The 24,733-nt window shown below is 37.8% G+C and overlaps 1 protein-coding gene and 1 pseudogene across 1 annotated transcript; both read left to right on the top strand.

Moving 5' to 3' along the window:
• The first annotated feature begins 4,630 nt into the window (after positions 1–4,630).
• LOC114304729 (uncharacterized) lies at positions 4,631–6,278 on the top strand. Its single transcript, XM_082918208.1, has 4 exons — positions 4,631–5,195; positions 5,342–5,650; positions 5,719–5,905; positions 6,008–6,278. Exons 1-4 carry the CDS (start codon positions 4,631–4,633, stop codon positions 6,276–6,278), a joined length of 1,332 nt encoding a protein of 443 aa, XP_082774334.1.
• Positions 6,279–6,295: 17 nt separating this feature from the next.
• LOC145821663 (uncharacterized) lies at positions 6,296–10,178 on the top strand (annotated as a pseudogene).
• The last annotated feature ends 14,555 nt before the right edge of the window (positions 10,179–24,733 follow it).

Below are 24,733 nucleotides of genomic sequence, written 5' to 3'. Positions count from 1 at the left end.
AAACAGTGTGATTTAATCTGAATCGAACCAATTTATAATTTTTCAATTTTTATGCTCAGTCCTAAAAATCTTTTACTCCTGCTCCTTTTTATTTTCTCTTTTGTCTCCTTTGTCTCCTTTTATACTTTATTAGTTTATTAAATTATCCATGATGGGAAAATTATTGATTCAGGCTTGGTTTGGTATAGTCTAAAAAAGTTAAAAAGTTAAAAAGTCACTATCATATTTAAGTCACATCTTATTTAAGTCACATCACCTCTCTACTACATCACTTCAAACTCAACCCATATTTCATGAAAAGTCAAAAAGTATACTTATTTAGTTTATTCCAAACAACCCTTCATTCTAAATACACTTCTTTTTTTTTCTTTTTTTTTTTTTAAAAAAAAGCGTGTTGTGCCGTAAATTAATAAATAAGTTAAATTTGTCCTATTTAATTTTTGAGCAAAACAAACTCTTTTTTTACCCGTTTTATTCAAACGCATAGTTAAAAAGAACTTTATCTATCTATACTATTATAAAGTGAACGCTTCTTATGGTGTCCTGAAGCTTTACTCTCCTCATGTCATGTGGCAGTATTTTTTATTTTTTTAAAAAAAGTTAAACAAAGAGATGGGCAAGGCTTGAACCTATAACCATGGGTTTAAGTACAAGAACTCATACCACTTAAGCTAAGGACACATTATAATATTAATTTCATTATTATTTTTTTTATTCCTACTTATTTAAATTGCACACACATCGTGTGTGCCACCCACTAGTTTTTTAAAAAAGGAAGGTTCACATCACTTGAGGCACTTGTGTGACCCAACACGTGTCTCATTTCAATAATTTAAATTTTTTATTTTGTATATCAATTAATGTATATTATTTATAAAAAAAAATTAGATTGATTCGTGTATTTTTTCATTTTATCATATTTGTCTTCAAAAAAATGAAAGATTAGCATATTTTTTAAAATAAATCATCCATTGTTATGAAGACAAATACAATTAAATAAAATAAAATAAATTATCGAATTGATTTAATTTTTTTTTTTTCCGTGAATAACATATACGAGAGTCTTATCAAATTAACGATATTTGAATTATAAAAACACAATTTCAAAAATCCGAAACCCTTATTTTAATACCAAAAAAAGAAAAGAAAATGTTATTTTAATTGGGGTTAAAGATGTATGCACACCTATTTGTTCAAATTTTCTCCTTAATTCTATTTATCTGTTCAATTTTTTTTTTCTTTCTAAATTCTATCTATTTGTTTAAATTTTTTGATTACCTATTCAATTTTTCCTCCTAAATTCTATCTATTTGTTCAATTTTTTTTCTCTAAGTTCTATCCACTTATTCAACTTTTTTTTTTATTTGTTGAAAATTTGTGTCAATTTTTTTGTTTATCTGTTGCAATCATCGTTATAAACATCAAAAAAAAAAATTTCCAAATTTGTCTTATACAAACGTTTACTCACTGATATACATACACTCAAGATATACATATATACACACTTACAAATATATATATACATATTTATGTATGTATCAGTCATATAAGCCAAGTTTGGGTACTTTCAAAAAAATCAAAAAGTTAAAAAGTTACTCAAAAAGTTAAAAAGTTAACACTATTCACCAAAAGTCAACAATTACGGCTGCACAACTCCCAATTCAAATTTTTCCCTACAAATCAATTTTTACAATTTTTTATTACACATTTTTCAATAAAAAGTCAAAAAGTTAACCCAAACATCTATATTTTCAACCTCAATTTTTTAGTCCAAAAAGACAAAAAGTGCACTTATTTAGTCTTCCCAAACTTGGCCAAGTCTAAATACAAATGGAAAACAAATATATACATACATACATATATACAGATCCGTGTAGTTCTAAGAAAGATCAGCGAACCCCTAACAAGCTTCGAGTTCTCCAACTTCAGTTTCCAAGCATACGAAGCATAAACAAGAACCAGAGATCAGTGATCATCCGTTTGCTTCCTGATTTGATCCAATCGCAGCTTCAACGGATCAGATTTGAGCACTAGAACCGTTGTCCGCACCGATTCAACTCGATTCGAACTAGATGTGAAACCCTAACAAACCAAAACAATAAATTAATTAACAACACAAGCAGAAATGAAGCAATGATCTTGAGATCGAGGGGGTTGCTGGTGGAGGAAGTGACGAAAAGAGAGAGAGTGAAGAAAAGGAAGACAATGACGGTGATGGTGGAATCGAAGAACATGAATTTGAAAGAAGTTTTGCGTCAGAAAGTCCAGTTTTCCCATCAGAGAGTGACGCGCGAGAGCTTTGACGCGTTGTGTTGGCCATTTTTCGAGTTCTTGTTAAAGAGAAAAAGTCTAGATAGAGAGCGTATCTATCAAGGTAGTTGCTGTTTCTCTGGCGTTCGCTGCCACTGAAGGCCTGAAGAAAAAGAAGGAAGAAGAGGAACTGCTGTAGTTTACCGGTAACGCGATGCAATCGAAAGGTCAAGCAGCGACTCTGGCAACTACAAGAGACAGAGTCTGAAGAGAGAGAAGGATTGTTTGTGGTGTCTTAAATAAGTATTTTTTGTTTTTTTAGATTAAAAGGTTGAGGTTGAAAATATGAATGCGTGGGTTAATTTTTTGACTTTTTATAGAAAAATGTGTATTAAAAAATTGTATAAATTAATGTATAGAGGAAAATTAATATTGAGAGTCGTGTAACCGTAATTGTTGACTTTTAGTGAATAGTGATAATTTTTTAACTTTTTGAGTAATTTTTTGACTTTTTGATTTTTTTGAGACTTCCCAAACTTGGAGAGAGAGAGAGAGAAGCTTAGGGTTTGGAGATAAAGAGAGAAAAAAAGAGAGAAGGGAGAGTGTGTATGCACGTGTATTTATTTTGAGTATTTGGGTCCGTATGTATGATATATATAGAGACATGTTGGTCATTTTGTCCACGCTTATTTTTTTAGACAAATATTTGGGGGAGCTTTTATTTCCACATACACATTCCTCTCTATACACATCTTTCTCAGTTCACACACTTAAAAAATCAATCTCAATTTATTTTACTCACTCCACACACTTATCATTCCAAATTTACCCTCAAAGATAAATTGTGCACACACCCTCAGACACTCTTAGAGAACACACATACCCATCGCGTACACACATACCTATCTCTGTCAGATTAGCACCTGTCTCTCACACACACACCCATCTCTCACACTCTCTACCGTTCGTCCCCAAAAACTTCATCCATCCATTAAAGACGTCTCATTTAAGCATTGGCATTGAAGAGCATTGAAGAGCATCACATGAACCATTGAAGGGAAATCTTTACATTTGGAGAATTTAGGTTAGTTTACTTATATTAATCCTCGAGTAAATATCATTTTTTTTCCCAAATTATCACGCGTTTTTCACGCACACCCCCATACTTCTATTTATTTCAATTTAGTACCTGAACTTTTCACAAATTGATCAATTAGACCCCTACCGTCACCTTCTGTCACCTTCCGTCCACAATTGGACGGAATGTGATGAGCTGTCCCCCTGAACTATCTTTTGGAGAGAATATAAGAGGGTTTCCTTACAAAATAAGTTGGTTTAGTAGACAGTTCAATTAGGGCTTCGTTAGGATCAAAATCAATTCTAGGGTTTTCAAATTCCTTATTTGAAATCGAAATCAAAGTTCATCAGTGAACGAAGGGCACGGACTAACATTGAATCATGGGTTGGGTTCGAAGAGAGAAAGATGGCAAGCGAAGGAAGCGACCAATCGTTTATGGTATTTACTTTTAATATTTGTTTAATTTTGAAACTAATGATTATGAAAAATCGATTTCTGATATAATACTATTTTGATTTGGCATTTTTTAGAATACATCTTTGTCTGTTTGTCTTTGAAAATGATTTGTTTAATCGTAATTGTTTTACTTGAATAGTGTAATACTTGATTAGTTTTAGTTTAATCAGTCCTTCAAAGAAACTCATTTTTTATGTAATGCTTATTAAAAATCAATTTAGTTTAATCTTTTTTTAGAATACAAAGTTTTTTTTTTTTTTTTTAAATGTATTCATACATGGATTTCTTCAATTGGAATTGTCTTATGGTAATAGTAGTTTAATACTATTTTTATTTATTTATTAGTATAATTAGTCCATAATAGCATATTTTTTCATTTAAAAATGTAGAGAACGGATCTTGTTATTTCATAACCAAAATGCATCATTGGGTTTGGTTAGTTATAATCCTCAGAGGGTTTATAGTGGTGGATTTATCAATTATTTTGTCTTTTGTAATTCTGATGAAATATCACTTGTGGAGTTGGATAATATGGCCAAGGAAGTAGGCTGCACTGGATGTACATCTATTACTATAAGCTTAATTATTGTGTTGGGTTAGAGTTGATTAACACTGATGAAGATGTAATGAGGTTGGAGACACTTGTGGATGGAAACAGAGTAGTAGAGGTTTATGTAGGTTGTTTAGAAATGGATGGTGTTATAGGGTCAAGTGCAAAAATAAGTCAGAAAAAGGGAGTACTTGTAGATATACAGGTAGCAGAAGATGAAGATAGTGATGACTAGGATCCTAATCCCTCAAACTTTTCCTCATCTGATGAGTTTGAGAAATATGAGGATAGTGACTATGGATTTTTCTGATGATGATGCATTGTATGAGGCTAATGTTGACAAAGAGCTAGAGTTTGCTGGTGTAGGAAGTAGTAAGAATACAATGGCTGAGGCAGTTGATGACCTACAAAGCCTTGGAAGCTCCTTTGATGAGCTAAGAAGTATTGACAGCTCATCTAATGAAGGAGGTACTTCTCATAGGAGGCAATACCCTAGTTTTAGTGTTCACTCTGATATGCATAATCCTCAATTCAAACTTCGTATGGAGTTCAAAAGTCATGATATGTTTAGGGATGCTGTGAAGGAGTGTGCAATTAAGTGGGGCAAACATATAACATTTACTAAGAAAGACAAACAAAAAGTGAGGGCAGACTGCAAAGTTGGTTGTCCTTGGGTTTGTTATGCATCATATGTAAAACATGATGGGTCTTATAGGATCAAAACACTTATTGATGAGCACACTTGTAATAGGTCTTTTAATGTGACACATGTGAGTTCCAAATGGATTGTCAAGAGGTACCTTGAAAGAATTAGGTTAAATCCTACATGGCCAATTCAGTCATTGGCAGACACTATTTCAAGTGAGCACAATGTGAAGGTCGACTTAAAAAAGTGAGAAGGGCAAGAAACAAGGTGTTGACACAAGTAGAGGGTATTGCAGCTGAGCAGTTTGCAATGTAATGGAGTTACATTGAGAAGATTAGGAATACTAATCCTGAAACAACAGTTTGCATGAAGGTGAAACAGATTCCAAAGGTTAATGAAAGGAGTAATCTAAGGGTTATTGATGGGAGCAATACAGAGTCAAAGTTCAAAAGGTTATACTTGTGTTGGGGTCCATTGAAGAAAGCTTTTATGAATGCTTACAGGCTAGTCATAGGAGTTGATGGATGCCATTTGAAGGGGTCATATGGTTGTATTCTCTCAACTACTGTTGGGATAGATGCAAACAATTGCATATTTCTATTTTCCTATGCAATTGTTGAGAAAGAGAAGAAGAAAACATGGTTATGGTTTCTAGAACTGCTAGGACATGGTCTGATTATTGTAACCTCTCATTGTTATACCTTTATGAGTGATAAAAAAAGGGTTTGATTGATGCAGTGGCTGAGTTGTTTCCAAATGCTTTACACAAGTTTTGTGTGAGGCATTTGTACAACAATTTTAAGGGTGAATACAAGGGGTTGGTCCTAAAAGATCTGTTGTGGAAGGCTGTAAGGGCAACAACTGTTCCTGCATTTACCAGAGTGATGGAAAAGATTAAAGAAGTTGATTCTAAAGCATATGATTGGTTACTTGAAAGACTACCAATTCATTGAAGTAGGAGCCACTTCAACACTTTTTCAAAGTATGACCTTTTGCTAAACAATCTATGTGAGTGCTTCAATTCAAGCATCTTGGAAGCTAGGAGTAAACCTGTGGTTACAATGTTAGAGAAGATTAGGTTGTTGTTAATGGAAACAGTTCAAAAAAGAAGAGATGCAATGCAGAGACACAATGGTCTTATATGTCCTAAGATTCAAAATCATTTGGAGAAAATGAAAGTGGATACAGGTGGATGGATTCTTAGATGGAATGGAAATGAGCAATTTGAGGTTGTAGGGCCATATGGTAAGAAATACAAGCTAGACTTGCAAGCTTGGACTTATGCCTACAGGAAGTAGGATCTGCCAGGCATTCCATGTGCCCATGTTGTGGCTGCTGCAAATTTCTTGGGTCAAGAACTAGAAAATATGTTCATCAGTACTACAAGGTGGAGACTTATCTGAAGATCTATGACAATATGTTGACTCTTATTAATGGTAGAGAAATGTGGCCAAGAACTGACTATGCAAAGGTGCTGCCACCTGATGTGAAAAAGAGAGTTGGGAGGTCTAAACAAAATAAAAGAAAGGATTGAGGCACCAATTCAAGGCACAAAGTTAGGAAGACAGGGCACTAGAATGACTTGTAATAATTGTGGGAAGGTGGGACACAACATGAGAAGTTGCAGATTTAGCTACATGTAAGAAAACCAACCTCAAGGGAGCCAAACTGAACTAAGCCAACCTCAGAGCCAATTAACTGCAAAAGCACTTGAGGTCAAGAGACACATGAGACAGAAGAAACTGGTTGTCAGTGTTCTTCTTCTATTTTTTTCTTTTTTTAAATAGTAACTTAACTGTCTTATATTTGATTGTGGATAATTCAATCTTATTGCAGGTTAAAAGAAGAGTGCTACAAGGAAGTCAGTCAACTCTATCTCCAATGAGTTTAATCAGCACACCAAAGGAGGGTCAAATGATGTGGAGAGGCAAGCTAGTGTACAATACTAGTGGCATTAAAACAGCATCCACTAGATAGAAACAGGGAGCACCTGGAGATTGGAAGTAGGAAGCATCCATTGCACAACAATACATCAAGAATAACCGATTGTCTTTTTGATATGAGGGCTCACAGGTTCACCACTAGTGGTGTAGTGGGTTAGGTTTAGTGGAGTAGGTGAGGTGGTAGTGGTGTAGTGGGTTAGGTTTAGTGGGTGAAGTAGGTGATAGGTTTTAACAGCCCCCCGCAAACTCAAGGGGGATAGGAACTAACCAACTTGAGTTTGGAGAGAGTAACAAAACAAGAAAATACATAAAAATAAAAGAGGATAAGAGACACTGTATGGTCGTGTCAGACCATTGGTGAAGACACTGGATGGTGGTGTCATAACGTTGTAGAGGACACTGTATGGGGGTGTCATAACCATGTAGAGGACACTGTATGGTGGTGTCATAACGGTGTAGAGGACACTGTATGGTGGTGTCAAACCGATGTAGAAGACAGTTTATGGGGTCATGTCGGACCGTTGTAGCAGACACTGTTGTGACAGTTGTTGTGACAGTTTACGGAGTCTTGCTGGACCCATGTAGAAACTAACCGGAATCAATGTCGGGACAGTTTACTGAGTCTTGTCGGACCCTTGAAGGAGCTAACCGGAATCAATGTCGGGACAGTTTACAGAGTCTTGTCGGACCCCTGAAGGAGCTAACCGGAATCAGTGTCGGGACAGTTTACAGAGTCTTGTCGGATCCTTAAAAAGTCGCACCCTCAAAAGGTGTGCCCAATCTTTCAAAAGGCGTGCCATCAAAAGGCGTGCCCAATCCATAAAAAGACGTGCCATCAAAATACGTGCCCAATCCATAAAAAGACGTGCCATCAAAATACGTGCCCAATCCATAAAAAGGCGTGCTATCAAAAGTTGCGCCCTCAAAAGGCGCGCCCAAGTCATAAAAAGGTGTGCCAGACATGATGGCGAGGCACGTGAGTGCCTTGGCTGGCGCGCCCGTTTGTCGTCTGGCGTCAAGTGGCGCGCGATACGCGTGGCTGCCTCGGCTATTTAACCAAGGTTGATGCTGAGGCTGAGGCAGACAAAAAACTTCTGAAAATCCTCTGAAAAAACTCTTCCTTTACTGAGAGAGAAACTCTGTAATACTCTGTAACCAACCCGTCTCTGAAACACTCAGCAACATGGCCTCTTCTTCCCGTCCAGCTACTCAGAACATGGCCTCCTCTTCCCGTGGTCTGCTCACGCTCTTTCCAGAATTGAACGAGTCCACAAGAGAAATAACTGGTGCGGTGGCCAGTGAACCTCAACCAAACACCTCTGGTTTTGCTCCGTTGAACTTTCCGATGCGGTCGGTGGAGCAAAAAATGGCGGTGCAAACTGATATTGAGGCCAATCAGTATACTCTGAAGTCATGTGTGGAAACCATGACTGCGGTCACAAACCTGTCGCACAGGCTACAGAGCAGGACAAATGAGGTGCAACAGTTAAACTCCCAGCTGGCTCTGCTCCAACGCATGTATAAGGATGCGCGAGCAGAGATAAGTGTGCTAAAGACGGAAAATAAGGAGCTGAAGCGGAAGGCCACCGTGATGTTCCGATTTGGAGGTCCGCCATATGCTGCAGTGGAGGAGTATGGGGGAGTGAACGTGCTCGGTGGCGTGGAAAACACGGAGGCCGGATTGGCACGGGACACCCAAGATAAAAGTAAGAAGAAGAGACCTGCAGTAGAGTAGAGAAGGGAAAAGAAAAATCCCACTGTGGGTGTGGTTGTGTTGTTTTTTTTTTTTTTTTTTTTTTTTTTTTGGTGGTGTAAAATGGTGATCGGGGTGAGCCCCGACATGAATAAAATGAGTTTGGTGTGCAGTCCGTCTTCTTCTTTTGTTTTGTTTTGTTTGTTTGTTTGTTTGTTTTTTTTTTTTTTTTTTGTGTGTGTGTGTTTTATATATGTGGGTGGAAGGGTTGATAAAAAAGGATCAAAGAGCACATGGAGTCTGAGTAGGTGCATAATAAAAATAATAAAAGGAATGAGTGGAGAGAGGGTTTGATATGTTTAAATAAAAGAAGAGAGTGGGGGTGTGGTGAGAGTGGTGGAATACATATATATATAAAAAAGAAAAATGATGGGAACATTGGCATGTGTTTTCAAACTGTCAAAAGGAAGAGAGAGGTTTGGTGTTAAAGGAAAGGGAATCATGGATATAATTAAAAGGGGTCTAGTGGAGAGAAAGGGACCAAACCACCAACTCTTCTCTGCTGCATAACCGGCAACCACAATTTCAAAAAACAAGCCACGTGAGAAAGTTGTTCCTGTCTTCCCCATATATCAACCAGCTAGCAGACTACAGCTAGACTTGGGAGAAAAGCTGCACCAATAAAAACTCACCACGCACAACGCAGCTTAACATGCGCTGGCAGTGCATGCAACCAAACAACATCCTCTCCATTACATCACAGACACTGTAGCGACGTCAGCACCCCGACCCGAGGCAATACCGCATGACAATGTTAGTGGTGGAAGGAGCTTCTAGGATTGAAGAAACTTTACCTCAACAACAATGCTAAGCAAGATAACAACCACAAGGTGTCATCGTCCTTCCCTTTGCATAACAGTAGTAACTCTAAATCTTTAAAGAACTTTCTCCATCGAAGCTCAAAATCTTCGAGCTCGATTCTGGAGTCTTCGCTCAGTCTTCCTTTGCTAAAGGACTCAGATAGCGAGTCCGTTTCAATTTCGTCTCGCTTATCTCTTTCGTCCTCATCGTCTGGTCACGAGCACGATGATCTCCCGAGGCTTTCGCTTGATTCCGAGAAGCCCAATCTCAGTCAAAACCCGATCGTTCTCACAAAGAATCAAAATCCAAAATCCAGCACCCCTAGGGTGCGATTAGTGAAGTGAAGGGCTGCGTCGTCCGAAATCCCCACCGGTACGAGAATCGAACGAAGCCCAAGGCGCAGAGCAACAACGGAATCAACACCTGCTACAGTAGTCCGAGGTGTGTCCGTTGATAGTCCGCGTATGAACTCATCGGGAAAGATCGTGTTCCAGGGCTTAGAGAGAAGCTCAAGCAGTCCAAGTAGCTTCAACAGTGGTCTAAGATTCAAACACAGAGGAATGGAGAGATCATACTCTACCAACGTTAGGATCACTAGAGGGCCGGCGGGCGGCCAAGGCGAGGCTGCCGCCCGCCGGTGAAGCAGAATTACTAGCTTCTCAACCTTGCTCTGATACCATGTAAAAATTTATGTATTATTGATTGATTGATGTTATATTATATTTATTACAATGATTCATGATTCCTATATATAGAAGAGGGTGAGTGTGTAGTAGGTAAGGAGTAGGTGAAGTGGAGGTGGTAGTGGTGTAGTGGGTTAGGTTTAGTGGAGTAGGTGAGGTGGTAGTGGTGTAGTGGGTTAGGTTTAGTGGGTGAAGTAGGTGATAGGTTTTAACATGAATGGACAAGTTCATCACTGAAGAGTGTACATCCCAACAGAAATGACAAATAAGCTCTAGCAGTGCACTCTACGGCCTTATCTGGATTTGAATCTGTGACACTAGCAAACTGACTTCGCAACCACTTAAGCTTGACTGAATTCCCACCAGCAGTAGAAACCTCGTCATGTGCTACACGGTCAGTAATTCCTAAGCCAGAAACCAGTAGTGTAACTCCATGATGATCAGTCACATCTAGAACGCTAAATGATCCACTTACAATATGAATGCTAAGAATAGTGCCAACATTATCCAAGGTCAAGGTCATCTCACCAACTGTTATATGAAATGTGTTTGTGTAACAACCTCGACCCATGATTCATTGTTAAGCCATGATTAAGTATGCCTAATAAGTAATTAAGATGAAATCCTGATTTAATTACATGTATATTTCATTATTTGTGTTTTTATCTGTCTCTTGTAGAAATATATGTTTGTGTTTTTGTTTCAGTTTGTGAATTGAAGGCCTTATCAACATCCGATCACGAAATTGACTTGAATTAAGTGTTAGTTGTAATTTTTAAAACATTATGGCTGGTTTAATAGGAATTTGATTCGGAACCAAATGATTTGAATATAATAATGTCAATTAATTAGTTATTAATTAAACTTTTTAAACTAAGCCTATATAAGGCAATTTGATGACTCAAGGCTATTAGTTACACTTTCATTTCTCATCTTTTGGACTCAAACGTGGAGAGAGAGAGAGAGAGAGAGAGACCAAGAGAGAGAGAGAGAGAGAGACCAAGAGAGCAAGTGACATTAACAAGGAAAAACGGGAATTACTAGAATTCAAGGTGTTGAACTAAGGGATTCGACCATTTGGACATCTAGGACACAATTAAGCTTCTAAGGTAAGAATTTCTATAGCCTAGTTGGTAATTTAGTTAGCTATTACATGAAATCAAGTGTGATGGGTGAATTAACATGAGAATTAAGCTTAAGAAGATGAATTCCATGCATGTATACATATATATTCATCACATTTGGAGTTTGAATTTCAAACAAATCTCATATGCATGTGCCTATCTTGACTTTGTTTTGAGTTTTCACCACATTTCTTACTATTTGACCTTAATTGATCATGTTTTGAAAAGTTTAAGTTCATAACAATTCATGTTTTCTATGTCAATATCATATTCGTAAGCTTTAAGTTGAATTTTGGGCAATTGGCAAACTTTTGGGCCCTAATTTCATGAAATGATCCTTGATTCATCATATTTTACAAGTTTGCATGTGTTTTCTTAAGTTTTGGGCCGAAAAGAATGTGTTTTGTTGGTTTGAATTTGAGTTTTGAGCTAGGAAGAGCAATCTAGAAATTCCAGAATTCTGCTCTTCACTCGAGCGACAGTTACTGCGCTTGTCGCTTGAGCGACCACTTTGTGTTTTTGCACTTCTGCTCGAGCGACCAAAAGTTGGCTCTAGCATAAAAAGTGTGCTCCCACAAGTTTTCTATTTTTGCAGACCGCTCGAGCGACAAGAGTTGCGCTCAAGCGAGGACCTGAGTCTCACGCTCAAGCCCTTGCCCGGGGGTAGTAATACCATGGTTTATGAGCAAGGCCCTTGCCCGGGGGTAATAATACCGTGGTCTAATGGCCGTCGGCCGGGGGTAACAATACCATGGCTCAAGTATGTTACAAGTTCCCGGTACTGGAGGTTCCTTAATGGAACTGACAAGTATGACCCTTGATGCTCTGTATGTGATCTATTAGTGCTAACGGATGTACTATGTAATATTAAGCATGAACTTCGATTTTTGTTTATGACTAGAACAACAACGTGCACAGCCGGAGGTTCCTTTATGAAACTGACAAGTTATCTGTTTCCAGTCCGGAGGTTCCTTTATGGAACTGACAAGTTATCCGTACCCGGCCGGAGGTTCCTATATGGAATTGACAAGTATGACCCTTGATGTTCTGTATGTGATTTGTTAGCGCTAACAGATGTACTATAAGATTAAATATGAACTCCAATTTCTGTTTATGACTCGAACAAGAATGTACATATGAATCTGTTTTTGTTTACTGAATTAGTTATAGGACATCATTCATTTAACCCTTTACTCTGTTATTATTGACTGGGCTTTCGCTCACTGAGCAGGCGCGTGACCAGGCCTAAGCTGTTGCTTGGAGAGTTGGGTTAGATAGCTACTATGCCTCCCGAGGAGGTTCTCTTTGAGAAGTCAAGTTTTTGTGGTTCAAACTTTTAAGACCTGTTTTCTTTTTGGTATAATACATTGGGCTAAGTCCCACTTTTGTTTCATCTATCTATGGGAATGATGTATGACTAATGCCTTTTTATGACTTCACAAGTGCGTTTATAAAGTTTAAAATTATCTGTCCCACGTATGCCTGCACAGCTCGATAGACTATGTAAGTTTTATATATTTGCTTCCGCAACCCCTTATATTTTGTAATTCTGTTCAGAGGCCTTTGGTAATCCACGAATTACTAGCCAGTTATGATGCCAAACCCTTAGGGGCGGGTTTGGGTCGTGACGGTTCGTTCCTAATTGCCATCTCTCAACAAAACTGGAGATTAAAAGCTTGTTGATGAACCAATAAGTGCAAACGAGCTAATTGTTACAGCCTAGACCACTCAATAATGTCTTTGAATCTGGTGTTGTTGTCTACTGACCACCATAGCCATGTAAGGATCTTCAAAGAGTGATTATGACACTTAAGGGGCCCTTGTTCCTACAAAATAAATTAATATCTCATTAGAAACTACCATATAACACCATTAAAAAATAATATACAAACTAATTTAACTTCTACTCAGGAATGTTTATCTCCCCGTGCCAAACAACTTCAACAACATGACTATTGAAACTCCGCAATATCAATGGATCAGTTGGTCCACCTGGAAAAGCATGAGTAAGGATCTCTTCCTAGACAGTTGGAGAATCGGGTAAAGGGGCATCCTCCTTGGCAATGTCAGGCATATCATCTTCAACTCATCTTCGGCTTCGACTACGACTTTGATTGTGACTGGCATTGGGGATATCATCTTCTACCAGAACTAGATCACAACCTCGACCATGACCCCGTTCAACATTCAATTCACGACGTCTTCTATTTGACGCAATAGGTGGCAAACGTTGTTGTTGTTCAGAATCCATATTATCTACAAAAGTAATATATTTAATGAGCATACAATTGTAAAAAGAATATGCAAAACAGGAAAAAAAAATTATATAGCTTGAAAGTTGAAAATTGCCAATATCTCTACAGTTCAAAAGTTGAAAACTGGAAAAATAATTTCCTTTCGGTACTTAAAAGTCGAATAAAATAATAAAATTTAGAAGTTGAATGTCAAATGAAATGTTAATTTTTGAACTTTGACTTCCAAACAAAAAATTTATTTTCGAAAAACTAGTTCTGAATGAGGAGCAGAGTATGCGTTCATTTCGAAAATAGTTAAAACAAACCGTACATTACAAATGAAATAGAAATGAGGATTAATATAAGTAAACTAACCTAAATTCTCCAAATGTGAAGATTTCTCTTCAATACTTCATGTGATTTTCTTCAATGTTTTTTAATGCCAATGCTTCAATGAGACGTCCTCAATGAATGGATGAAATTTTTGGGGACGAACGGTAGAGATTGTGAGAGATGGATGTGTATGTGAGAGACGGGTAGTAATTTGACAAAGATGGGTGTGTGTGTTCTCTGTGGGTGTCTGAGGGTGTATGCACAATTTACCTTTGAGGGTAAATTTAGAATAACAAGTGTGTAGAGTAAGCAAAATAAATTTAGATTAATTTTTTAAGTGCGTGGACTGAGAAAGATGTGTATAGAGAGGAATGTATGTGGGGAAATAGAAGCTTCCCCAAATACTTTGTCTAAAAAGATAAGCGTGGACAAAATGACCAACATGCCCCTATACATATATATATCATACACACGGACCCAAATACTCAAAATGAACACACACGCGCACACACTCTCTTACACTCTCTTCTCTCTCTCTCTCTCTCTCTCTCTCTATCTCCAAACCTTAACCCTTTCTCTCTCTTCAAACTCCTTCTCTTGTAGTCGCCAGAGTCGTTGCTTAACCTTTCGATCGCATCGTACTACCGGTAAACTACCGCAGCACCTCTCCCTCCTCTTTTTTCTTCAAGCCTTCAGCGGCGGCGAACGATGAAGGAGCAACAGCTACCTTGATAGATATGTTCTTTATCTAGACTTTTTCTCTCTAACAAGAACTCAAAAAAATGGCCAACAAAACGCTTCGAAGCTCTCGCTTGTCACTCTCTGATCGAAAAATTGAAATTTCTGACGGCAAAGCTTCTTTCAAATTCATGTTCTTCGATTCCACCATCACTGTCATTGTCTTCATCTTCTTCTCTCTCTCTTTTCGTCACTCCCTCCATCAGCAACCCTTCCAATCTCAACATCATTGCTTCATTTCTGCTCTTATTTTTGAAAAACCAGTTCTAAATGAGAAACAGAGTGTGCGTTCGTTTTGAAAATAGTTAAGACAAACCCTACATTACAAATGAAATAAAAATGAGGATTAAGAGTAAATATCATTTCCCCCTCCCCCCAAACTATTGATTTTTTTTTTAAAAATTTTTTGTGGGATACAAGAAGGAAGCATCTACATGACTTTCTCATTGGGGTTTTTTGTACATGTGATGATTTTTTGTTTGGAATGATTGCCCTAAACTTGTTAACTATGTAAAGGTAGTGTTTTGGTTGTCACAAACAATTGTGTGTTTTGAAAACTTGAATGACAAATTTATAACTGTTGTTTTTGTGCATGATGCTCTATTTTAATGGATGGTACTCCTCATTTCTATGTAAATGTAGCTTGTGTTGGTTTTGGTTGCCATTACATGGATGGATTCCAATTGTGTGTTTTGAATGAATGCCACTGATAGGTTTGTTATTCATTGAATGAATGTCATTTGATGGATGGATGCTAGTGATAGGTTTTTATTCATTGGTTGCCAATGGGCCATTCAAAGAGGCCACCAATTAGTTATTTTGATGGATGGATGACAAATAGTTAAAATAACACACAATGCTACTTTTGTTTTTAATTAAATGATAATGCGATGTTTTTGTAAAGATGAACACAAATTGTTTTTTAAGGGACAAACAAAGGCTGTGATGCTCTATTTTTCTTAAGAGTAAAACTTTAACACAAAATCTAAAATTTTCATTCAAAATACTTTCCTCATTACATTTCATTCATAATATTTCCCCCATTACATTTCATTCATAATATTTCCCCTATTACATTCATTCATTCATAATAGTGTTCCCCTATTACATTCTTTCTTATACTATATTACAAACCACATTGATAAAATGATGCACCATGAGGTAGCCAAGCAGATCCATAGCTTTCTCTCTCTTCTATTCCTTGTTTGTAATCTTGTTTCTAGCTTATTGACCTTCTTCAACAACCCAGGGATGATTTGCACTGCCTGTGAGCACATAGGTGGGTCTACCCAGGTGAACTGATTACAACTATTAGTGGAATAGCTGAGGAACCTCCTACCAAGATTTGCATCAGTCCATGATGTTTGTATCACCCTTCGTCTTCCACAACAAATGCATCTTAGGTCTTCCATGTCACTTGAACTCCATTTTCCTTCAGTTGAGCTTGATCTTCCCAGATTTCTTGACCCTCTATTCCTCATTCTCTTTTACCACCAAACAAATGCTCTATTTTTTTTTTTTTGTTGGGAGCTTGGCTCTGTTATATAGTAGAAGGGAGAGGTTGCATATGGCGGAAAACCCTCTTATATTCCCTCCAAAAGATAGTTTAGGGGAATAACTCATCACATTCCGTCTAATTGTGGACGAAAGGTGACGATAGGGGTCTAATTGATCAATTTGTGAAAAGTTTAGGTACTAAATTGAAATAAATAGAAGTATGGGGGTGCGTGTGAAAAACGTGTAATAGTTTGGGGGGGAGGGAAAACTTATTTCTAAACTTATTTCTTGCTCTATATTGGTCACTCCTCTCACAAGCAAGATACATCTTGGGTCTTTTTTTCCCTCCACCATAGTCTAATGATTTAATTACAATGGCCAAACCATTTCTCTTTCCAACTTCACATACCCAGTTGAGCAATTCATCCTTACTTTTGAACACCTACAAAGTTAAATAAATATTATCAAACATTTACATTTGTTGAGCAATTCAAAATACAAACATTATAATTTCGTATAGTAGACTTGTTCAGTTGTGAATTGAGTAGTGTAATCCAACACATCATCTGCGCGAACCTCACTTCTTTGAGTTGAGACATATTCTTGCAAGTTTTGTATAATATTACAAATTTGAAATGGCATTATAAAGACAAATTTGCTATTCCAAACTACAAATTTAGTACATAATTTACAAATTTGGAATATAAAATGAAAAAACAAAACTTTTACTTCATTCAGAAGTACAATGTCGAAAAAACTTCTATTGTTCGAATGTAGGTGTTCGAATTTATTTTTATGGTTCAAAAGTTGCATGTCAAATATTTTAATTTAGTTCGGAATACAATTTTCGAAGTTAACTAATTAATTCGGTAGTAGACTATCGAATAAATTAATACATTTCAACCTTGGTTTTCTAAAAGACGTTGGAAAAAAAAAGAAAAAAAAAACTTACGATTTTTACATAGCAAAACTCACCTTTCCTTGATTATCTTTCTCATAAACAGTTATTTGTTTCTGAACATCTGAATTTTCAAAAGGGAAATGTTCCATAACAATGATGAATGAGGATGGAGTTTAGTGTGTAAACTAAGGAATGCTAAGAATGAAGAATGGGGTTATTTAGTGCGTAAACTAATGAATGGAAGCTAACAATTAATGGTTTGAAAGGATGAGGATGGAGTGTGGAGGTTTAGTAAACTGGGTATGGAAGAATGGAGTGTGTGACCATGGAGTGTGGAGCTTCAGCAACCTATAATGTAAGATGTGTATTTTGAACTTGTGTGTTTATTTGAATTGTGCGTGGATGTCCATAATAGTAATTTTACTTTGGGATAGAATTGTAATAAAAATAAGTTTCGTTAAGTGTGTGCACAGAGAGAAATGTGTGTGTGGAAATAGAAGCTCCCAATATTTGGCCATATAAAATTAAAAATTAATTTTTTTGCCCAAATGCTCTAATTTTTTTTATTTATTATGTGATTTTTCCAAACTCAAAAAAAAAATTGTATTTAAAATAAATCAAATAATTCGTATTTAAAGTAAATCGGGTGTATAAAAAAATAATAAAGGGTTAAAAATAGGCCTAAAGCACCAATAAATCCCAAAATATGATCTTGTGAACTGTTTAGTCCCTTTTTTTTTTTATGAATCCAAAAATCTCATTAAAGTGAATATTACATAAAAGGGTAGTCACTTATATGTTTAAGTTTAATTTTTTAGGGATAAAAGTGGGTTTCTCCAAATGTAAAATTACACATTTGGGTAATCTGTATTATAGAGGTTTTGGATTTTTCCTCTTTCTGAAACAAATCCCACGTTATGAAGAAGAATGTAACACTCTAATGTAATACTCCAATAATATAACACTCCAATGCAACTGTAGACACCCCCATTTTTGACCGACCTTAATACTCAGACGTCATCGATTGAGCGCTCGGTGATTGCGCATGTTGTGCTCGTTTCGAGATTTTAGAGTTCTTGGCTGAGAGCCTCGCCTCCGAACCTCGGGACCCTTTGTACTTTGACTCGATCCGTGGACCAAGTTTTGTTTTCTCTTCCCGAAGGGAGGGAGAGGTCTTGTAGACCATCTCTTAGTGGTCGTAGACTACTTTTCGTGGTCGTAGGCCACTATTCCCGTTTGGAGACTAGTTTTCGATTTTCGGAGCCGTCGGCCGTGCACCTCGGTTTGGGACCGCTTAACATTCTCTGTTTGGCACGTTTTTTGGAACACACCTTGTTTCCTCTGTCTAGAGGGACACTGTGATCCGGGAGACCACTTTTGTGGTCATGCGCCACTTTTTGTGCTCAACAGCCAGTTTTTGAGGCCCCCGGCCGTGCGTCTTGCTCCCCAAATTCTCGTTTTGCATCCGTGTTGGTCCGTTCTTGGTACGAACCTTGTTTTCCTTGTTTGGAAGTGGTACAAGGGTGGGAAACCAGCTTTTTTCCTTGGAGACCACTTTTCTCCCCCCCAGCCGGTTTACTGGTCGGGAAACTGGTTTTTTTGGTCTTTGGGCCACATTTTCTGGTTTCCCACCCCACCTTTGGCTTGCTTTCAGTGTGGAGACCACCATTTCCCCTTGCCGACCACTTTTTTTCTGGGAAACCACTTTGGGTGGTCGTCTGACCACTTAAAGTAGCAGGGCGACCACCTTTTCTGGTCGGCCCCTTTCCTCCTGTTTTGTCAGATTGTGTGGATGCCAGCTGTGCCAGCTGGAGGGCACAGACTGTATCCTCCATACACGTGTATGAAGGGATTGTATCCATGTTTAGCTTCTCCAAGAAGCTTGAACCCTTTGTTTCTTCTATAAGAGAGGCTCTTCCTCTCCTTGAACCAGGTTCTGAAAATTTCCTAAGGCACAAACACATATCTCTCTCTATATCTCTATATTTTGAGCCAAAAGTGCATATTGTTCTTGACCTTTAACACCCTAACTCTTAGCCATACATCCTTACCATTGAAATGAGGTTCCTAGAGGTTACTTTTTGGAGGTTAAAATGGTGGCTTTTGGCTGAGGAACTTGCTGGTTTTGCTGAGCCTCAAGGGTAATCTCTTTTCTCTCTTTTTAAGCTTTGTCTTGATCACATTCTTAGCCATACTTGCATGCTTATTTGAGCTTTGTTGTCAACTAAAAAAAGTTCCATATTTAAGTGTTTTTCGTGTTTGTTTAAGGCTCTTTTGGTGCTGAGGGTCATCTTCCCTCTTGCATGCCCTATTTGGCCTTGTTTTGTGCCATGCCATAAGGCCTTTAAGTTAACCCTTGCATGGCCTTTTAGCCACTGAAATCTAGTGTATTTTCAGTGGTTGGCATGTGGTTTTGAGGCCCTAAATCAGAGAGGGGTGACCCTCTCTCTTTTGGTCTTGTTTGTTTGCATTTTTGGCCTATCAAAGGAGCATATGTTTTCATAATTTCAAGGCTCGGTTCAGGCACTTTTTGGTGACTTTTAGGGCCTGCCTAGACTCTGTCTATGGCTGGTTTGGTCACCTTGGGTTTGCCTCTCGCATGTGTAGAGTAATCCCTTTTGTGGCTTATCAAAGTAGCATGTCATTCTTGCATGTATTGGTCATATTTTAGTGGGTTTTTGGTCATCATTTGGCATGCCATGACTCTATTTTTGGTTGGTTTGGTAGCCCCTCACATGCTTCATATGCTTGTAGTGTAAATCATGTTTACTAGCTTAGAATGCATGATGTTTTGGCCCTCAATTCTAGCATATTTTGGCCTTGCTCCAACCTGGTTTTGTTTATATTTTGGGCTGCCTTGGCTCTGTTTTGAGGCCTTTTGGTCGAAAGATGCTTGCCATGCATGCTTGTAGTGTAATAGCCTTGATTAGCTTCGAATTTTGAAGTCCCTTGCATGCTTAACTTGAGTTATTTTCATGTTTTGGCATCATTGAGCATGATATTTCAGAGCATATAGGGCTGTCATACTTCCATGTTTACCACTCTTTAAGTGTCCTTGAGAGTTGTGCTTTTATACCCTATTTTGTGAACCATTGCATGAGCTTCATTTTTGTGCCTTTCAAGCCATCATCCCAACTCATTTTACTACTGTTTTGGGCCTGCATAGGGTCTATTTGGAGTTGGTTTGGCCATTTGAGCATTGCCTTGCATGCCTATAGTGTAATACACTTTACTAGTTTCGATGCTTGAGCCATTCAACATGCATTACATGAGTTGTTTGCATAATTTGAAGTCATTTTGTATGCCATTTCAGAGCTGAAACATGTGTCATTGCACTCCATATTTCATCCTTTCAATGCGTTTGGAAAGTTGTGTTTTGTGCCCTAGACTTGGGGCCGTTGCATTGTGCATGATCGTGTGTGTTTTGATGCCTTATTTTCATCATCTAATGGCCACTAATTTGGGTGTGGCTGATGCCCGTCCATTTTGGTTTAAGTCCATTTTGCATTGAGTATGCCATTGTAGTTCATAGTATTGAGTATGCCATTGTTAGTTCATAGCATTATGTATGCTAGTTTGCATGTTATTCCTTGCATGTTTGCATGACTTAGTTGCATTGTATTAAGATTGCATGGTAGATTTGCATTGGTGCATGCCTTGTTTGTTGCATTGTGTTTGGAATAAGGGTTAGTCCAAACACGGGGAACGAGGGACGTTTCATGCTTGAAATGATGAAACGTGCCTCGATTCCCGGTCGCCGACACTCTTGACTACCCATGACAGAGTTATTGGCTTTAGGTGCTTGTTTGTGCATTTATTTTACATTTAGTCGTGCAATTCGACTCCTCGTCCATCATGCATCGAGACACGTGATTGGTGGCCCGAGGGTCAAGGACTACACTCCCTTGAGCTTATGCAATGATGGGGAGAGTGATCGCGCACACATGTGTTGCGAATACTTTGCCATCTCTCTCTCTTGCCTTTTGTTGCAGAAAACTAGAAACCAGGGGCAGAAACTGGTTGGTCGACCAGATAAAGTGGCAGGCCGACCACATTTCCTGGTTTTCACCACAAAAGGTGGTCGGCCGGTGGTCTCCAAGGCCAATATCTGGTCGGTAGCCTTCCCACAGGTTCCCTTGGTGGAGTTTCAGCATTCTGGAGCTTTGTGCAGTGTTCTGAGGTCAATTGCAAACAGAGGTAAGTCGGGGCGTCGCGAGGGATTTCCGAACAAGGCAATTCAAGCATACATGCATCCTTTATCATTCAAAACAGAGCTGGGACAGCCCACATTCATTTAGTTTGCATGCTCATTTGGATTGCTTACTTAGTTAATGTTGTGTAATAATTAGCTGTAGTTTGTTATTCATTTCGTGTGTAATAACTAGTTTAATTAGATTAGCTTAGATTAGCTAGTTGGTTCTGTATTATTCATTCGGATCCTCCGTCGAGAGGGCACAACTTTTGTAAATAAGTGTGCGTGTGTGTGATGCATGTCTTCCAACCCCCATTTCTTTCTTCCTTTTATTTACCAGCTTACGGTGGTTAGTTTTAGGACATATTTCAATTAGCATCCTTATGCTCGCATGTTTGCATCCATTCATCTGTCTTGCATGCACCGAGCTCAGCGCATCATACTAACTACATTGTATTTCAATTTCTGTTTGAATACATGTATCAAATTGCATTTCATATGACATTTTAGAATAGCCGAGCCTATTTTAGTTGCACTTTGTATGTGTTGCATTAGGCACTCTTGACATAGCTAGGATCATGCATGATTACTAACTATCTTCTGTTTTGGCTTGGAGTACTCGGTGAGTGTTTATGCTTTAACATCCTTGCATGTGTGTGAGTGATTACCATGATAGCATGCTTGCCATGAGACTATTTGCTTATGTGATATAACTGCCTGAATGTCTGTGGGTGAAGGTTGGATTACTTGAACTGGAACAATTCATTGATTGCGAGTTTTAAGCCCACTTAAGAGTGGCAAATCACTATGTTTTCTAAGCTCAGTTGAGGGTGGCAAAATCCGCAATTTAGCCTACTTGTGAGTAGTAAACCGCTTTAAAAAACAAACACGAGATGTTTTGTTCCAACTCAGGTGATTTAGTCTATACTTGTTTGCCGTGCGCATAACATAGTAATTCTAGGCTAAATAACCGGAATAAGAGCGCATGCGTTTTCAAAAATAACATATCATGTTAGTAAAGGCCGATCTTTGATCGGGCGAGTGGGGGTGCTCATTGCATGACCTTCCCCTCTCGTGCCCAAGTTCCCAAGCCGAGGCAACTTTGGTGATGACGGACACGTGGCCTTAGGCACGAGTCAGGGTTTCCTAAATTTCCCAAAAATAAAATATTTAGGTGGCGACTCTGTATCTAGCAAAACAGTCCATGTTTGGCACTTCTTTCTAAAAATCAGTTTTTCAAAATGATTTGCTGGATTTGGACTCTTTGGTGATTTATTGATCTTGCATTGCACTTTGTGAGATTAGATTCAGAATCGTGACATTGAGTCCGAACTGTAGTGAGCCCAATGAACAAAACGGGATTTTCCCGAGTCGTTCGGGCGCGTCTACAACAACATACTAAAAGATTCCTTAATGTACTTTTTTCAAACGTAACAACATAACACTCCAACATTTTTCCAAACGTAACATTCTAATGTAACATACTTTAATGTAACACACAAAAAAACCATTAGTGCATTTTTCCCAAACGTAATACTCTAATCAATGTAATCCTAAACGTAACACTCCAATATAGCATACACACACAAAAAAGAAGAAGAAAAAGAACCATCAGTGTACTTTTTCCAAACGTAACACTCCAATCAATATAATTCCAAACGTAAAAATATAACACATACAAAACTTCTTAATGTACTTTTCCCAAACGTAACACTCTAATCAATGTAATACCAAACATAACATTCTAATGTAACACACAAAAATATTAAAAAAATTCATAGTGTACTTTTCATAGACGTAGCACTCACAGTTTAAAATTATACATTTGTCAAAAACTTACTACAAAAATTTTGTACTTCTTTTTGAATGATTTGAAGAATCTCACCTTTTTTTTTTTGGAGTGTTACTATAACAAAAAGTACACTTATGAATTTTTTTGAGTGTTATGTTGGAGTGTTACACTAAGCAATTTTTTATTTTATTTATTTATTTATTTTTGCAGTGTTACATTTGAAAAAAAGTATACGAAGGAGTTTTTTTTGAAATCTTACATCGGAGTGTTACAATAACGAGTTTTTTTTTTTTTTTTTTTTTTTTTTTTTTTTTTTCCGAGTGTTACATTTGAGTGTTACGTTTAGAAAAAAAAAATACTAATGAGTATTTTTAAAATCTTATATTTGAGTGTTACGTTTGAAAAAAGTGTACTAAGGAATTTTTTTTTTTTTGAGTGTTACGTGGGAAGGTTTTTTTGAAGTGTTTCATTTGAGTGTTGCGTTTGGAAAAAAATATACTAAGTAATTTTTTTTAGTGTCACATTGGAATGTTACGTTTGAGTATTACAATTTAAATTATATGTTTGCTCAAAATTTACTAATGAATTCTTGTATTCCTTTTGAAATATCCTACATTTCACATCATTTGTATTATTTTGAAATATTTAAAAAATCTCACATTTCAACTCATTTCAAATTAAAAAAAAAATTCTTATATAAAAATTAATTCCAAATTGATGTAACTGCTGATTGTTAAGCCAAAAAATAGCCCCAGTCGAGGATATAGGTGAACCAAAGCAGAAGATGAAGACGAAAAATTTTCGGAAAAGAAATATAGAAGACGTAGTAGAAGAAGATGAAGACGTTTTTTGGAACACACCTTGTTTCCTCTGTCTAGAGGGACACTGTGATCTGGGAGACCACTTTTGTGGTCATACGCCACTTTTTGTGCTCAACAGCCAGTTTTTGAGGCCCCTGACCGTGCGTCTTGTCCCCTGAACTCTCGTTTTGCATCCGTGCTGTTTCGTTCTTGGCAAGAACCTTGTTTTCCTTGTTTGGAAGTGGTACAAGGGTGGGAAACCAGCTTTTTTCCTTGGAGACCAACTTTCTCCCTGCCAGCCGGTTTACTAGTCGGGAAACTGGTTTTCTTGGTCTTTGGGCCACATTTTCTGGTTTCCCACCCCACCTTTGGCTTGCTTTCAGTGTGGAGACCACCATTTCCCCTTGCCGACCACTTTTTTTCTAGGAAACCACTTTGGGTGGTCGTCTGACCACTTAAAGTAGCGGGGCGACCACCTTTTTTGGTCGGCCCCTTTCCCCCTGTTTTGTCAGATTGTGTGGATGCCAGCTGTGCCAGCTGGAGGGCACAGACTGTATCCTCCATACACGTGTATGGAGGGATTGCATCCATGTTTAGTTTCTCCAAGAAGCTTGAACCCTTTGTTTCTTCTATAAGAGAGGCTCTTCCTCTCCTTGAACTAGGTTCTGAAAATTTCCTAAGGCACAAACACATATCTCTCTCTATATCTCTATATTTTGAGCCAAAAGTGTATATTGTTCTTGACCTTTAACACCCCAACTCTTAGCCATACATCCTTACCATTGAACTGAGGTTCCTAGAGGTTCCTTTTTGGAGGTTAAAATGGTGGTTTTTGGCTGAGGAACTTGCTGGTTTTGCTGAGCTTCAAGGGTAATCTCTTTTCTCTTTTTTTAAGCTTTGTCTTGATCACACTCTTAGCCATACTTGCATGCTTATTTGAGCTTTGTTGTCAACTGAAAAAG

Source organism: Camellia sinensis, chromosome 3, assembly GCF_055761805.1.
Source record: "Camellia sinensis isolate YWXY chromosome 3, ASM5576180v1, whole genome shotgun sequence".
Lineage (NCBI taxonomy): Eukaryota > Viridiplantae > Streptophyta > Magnoliopsida > Ericales > Theaceae > Camellia > Camellia sinensis.
The sequence above is the reverse complement of the archived record's forward strand: the minus strand, read 5'-3'. Positions and strand labels throughout refer to the sequence as shown.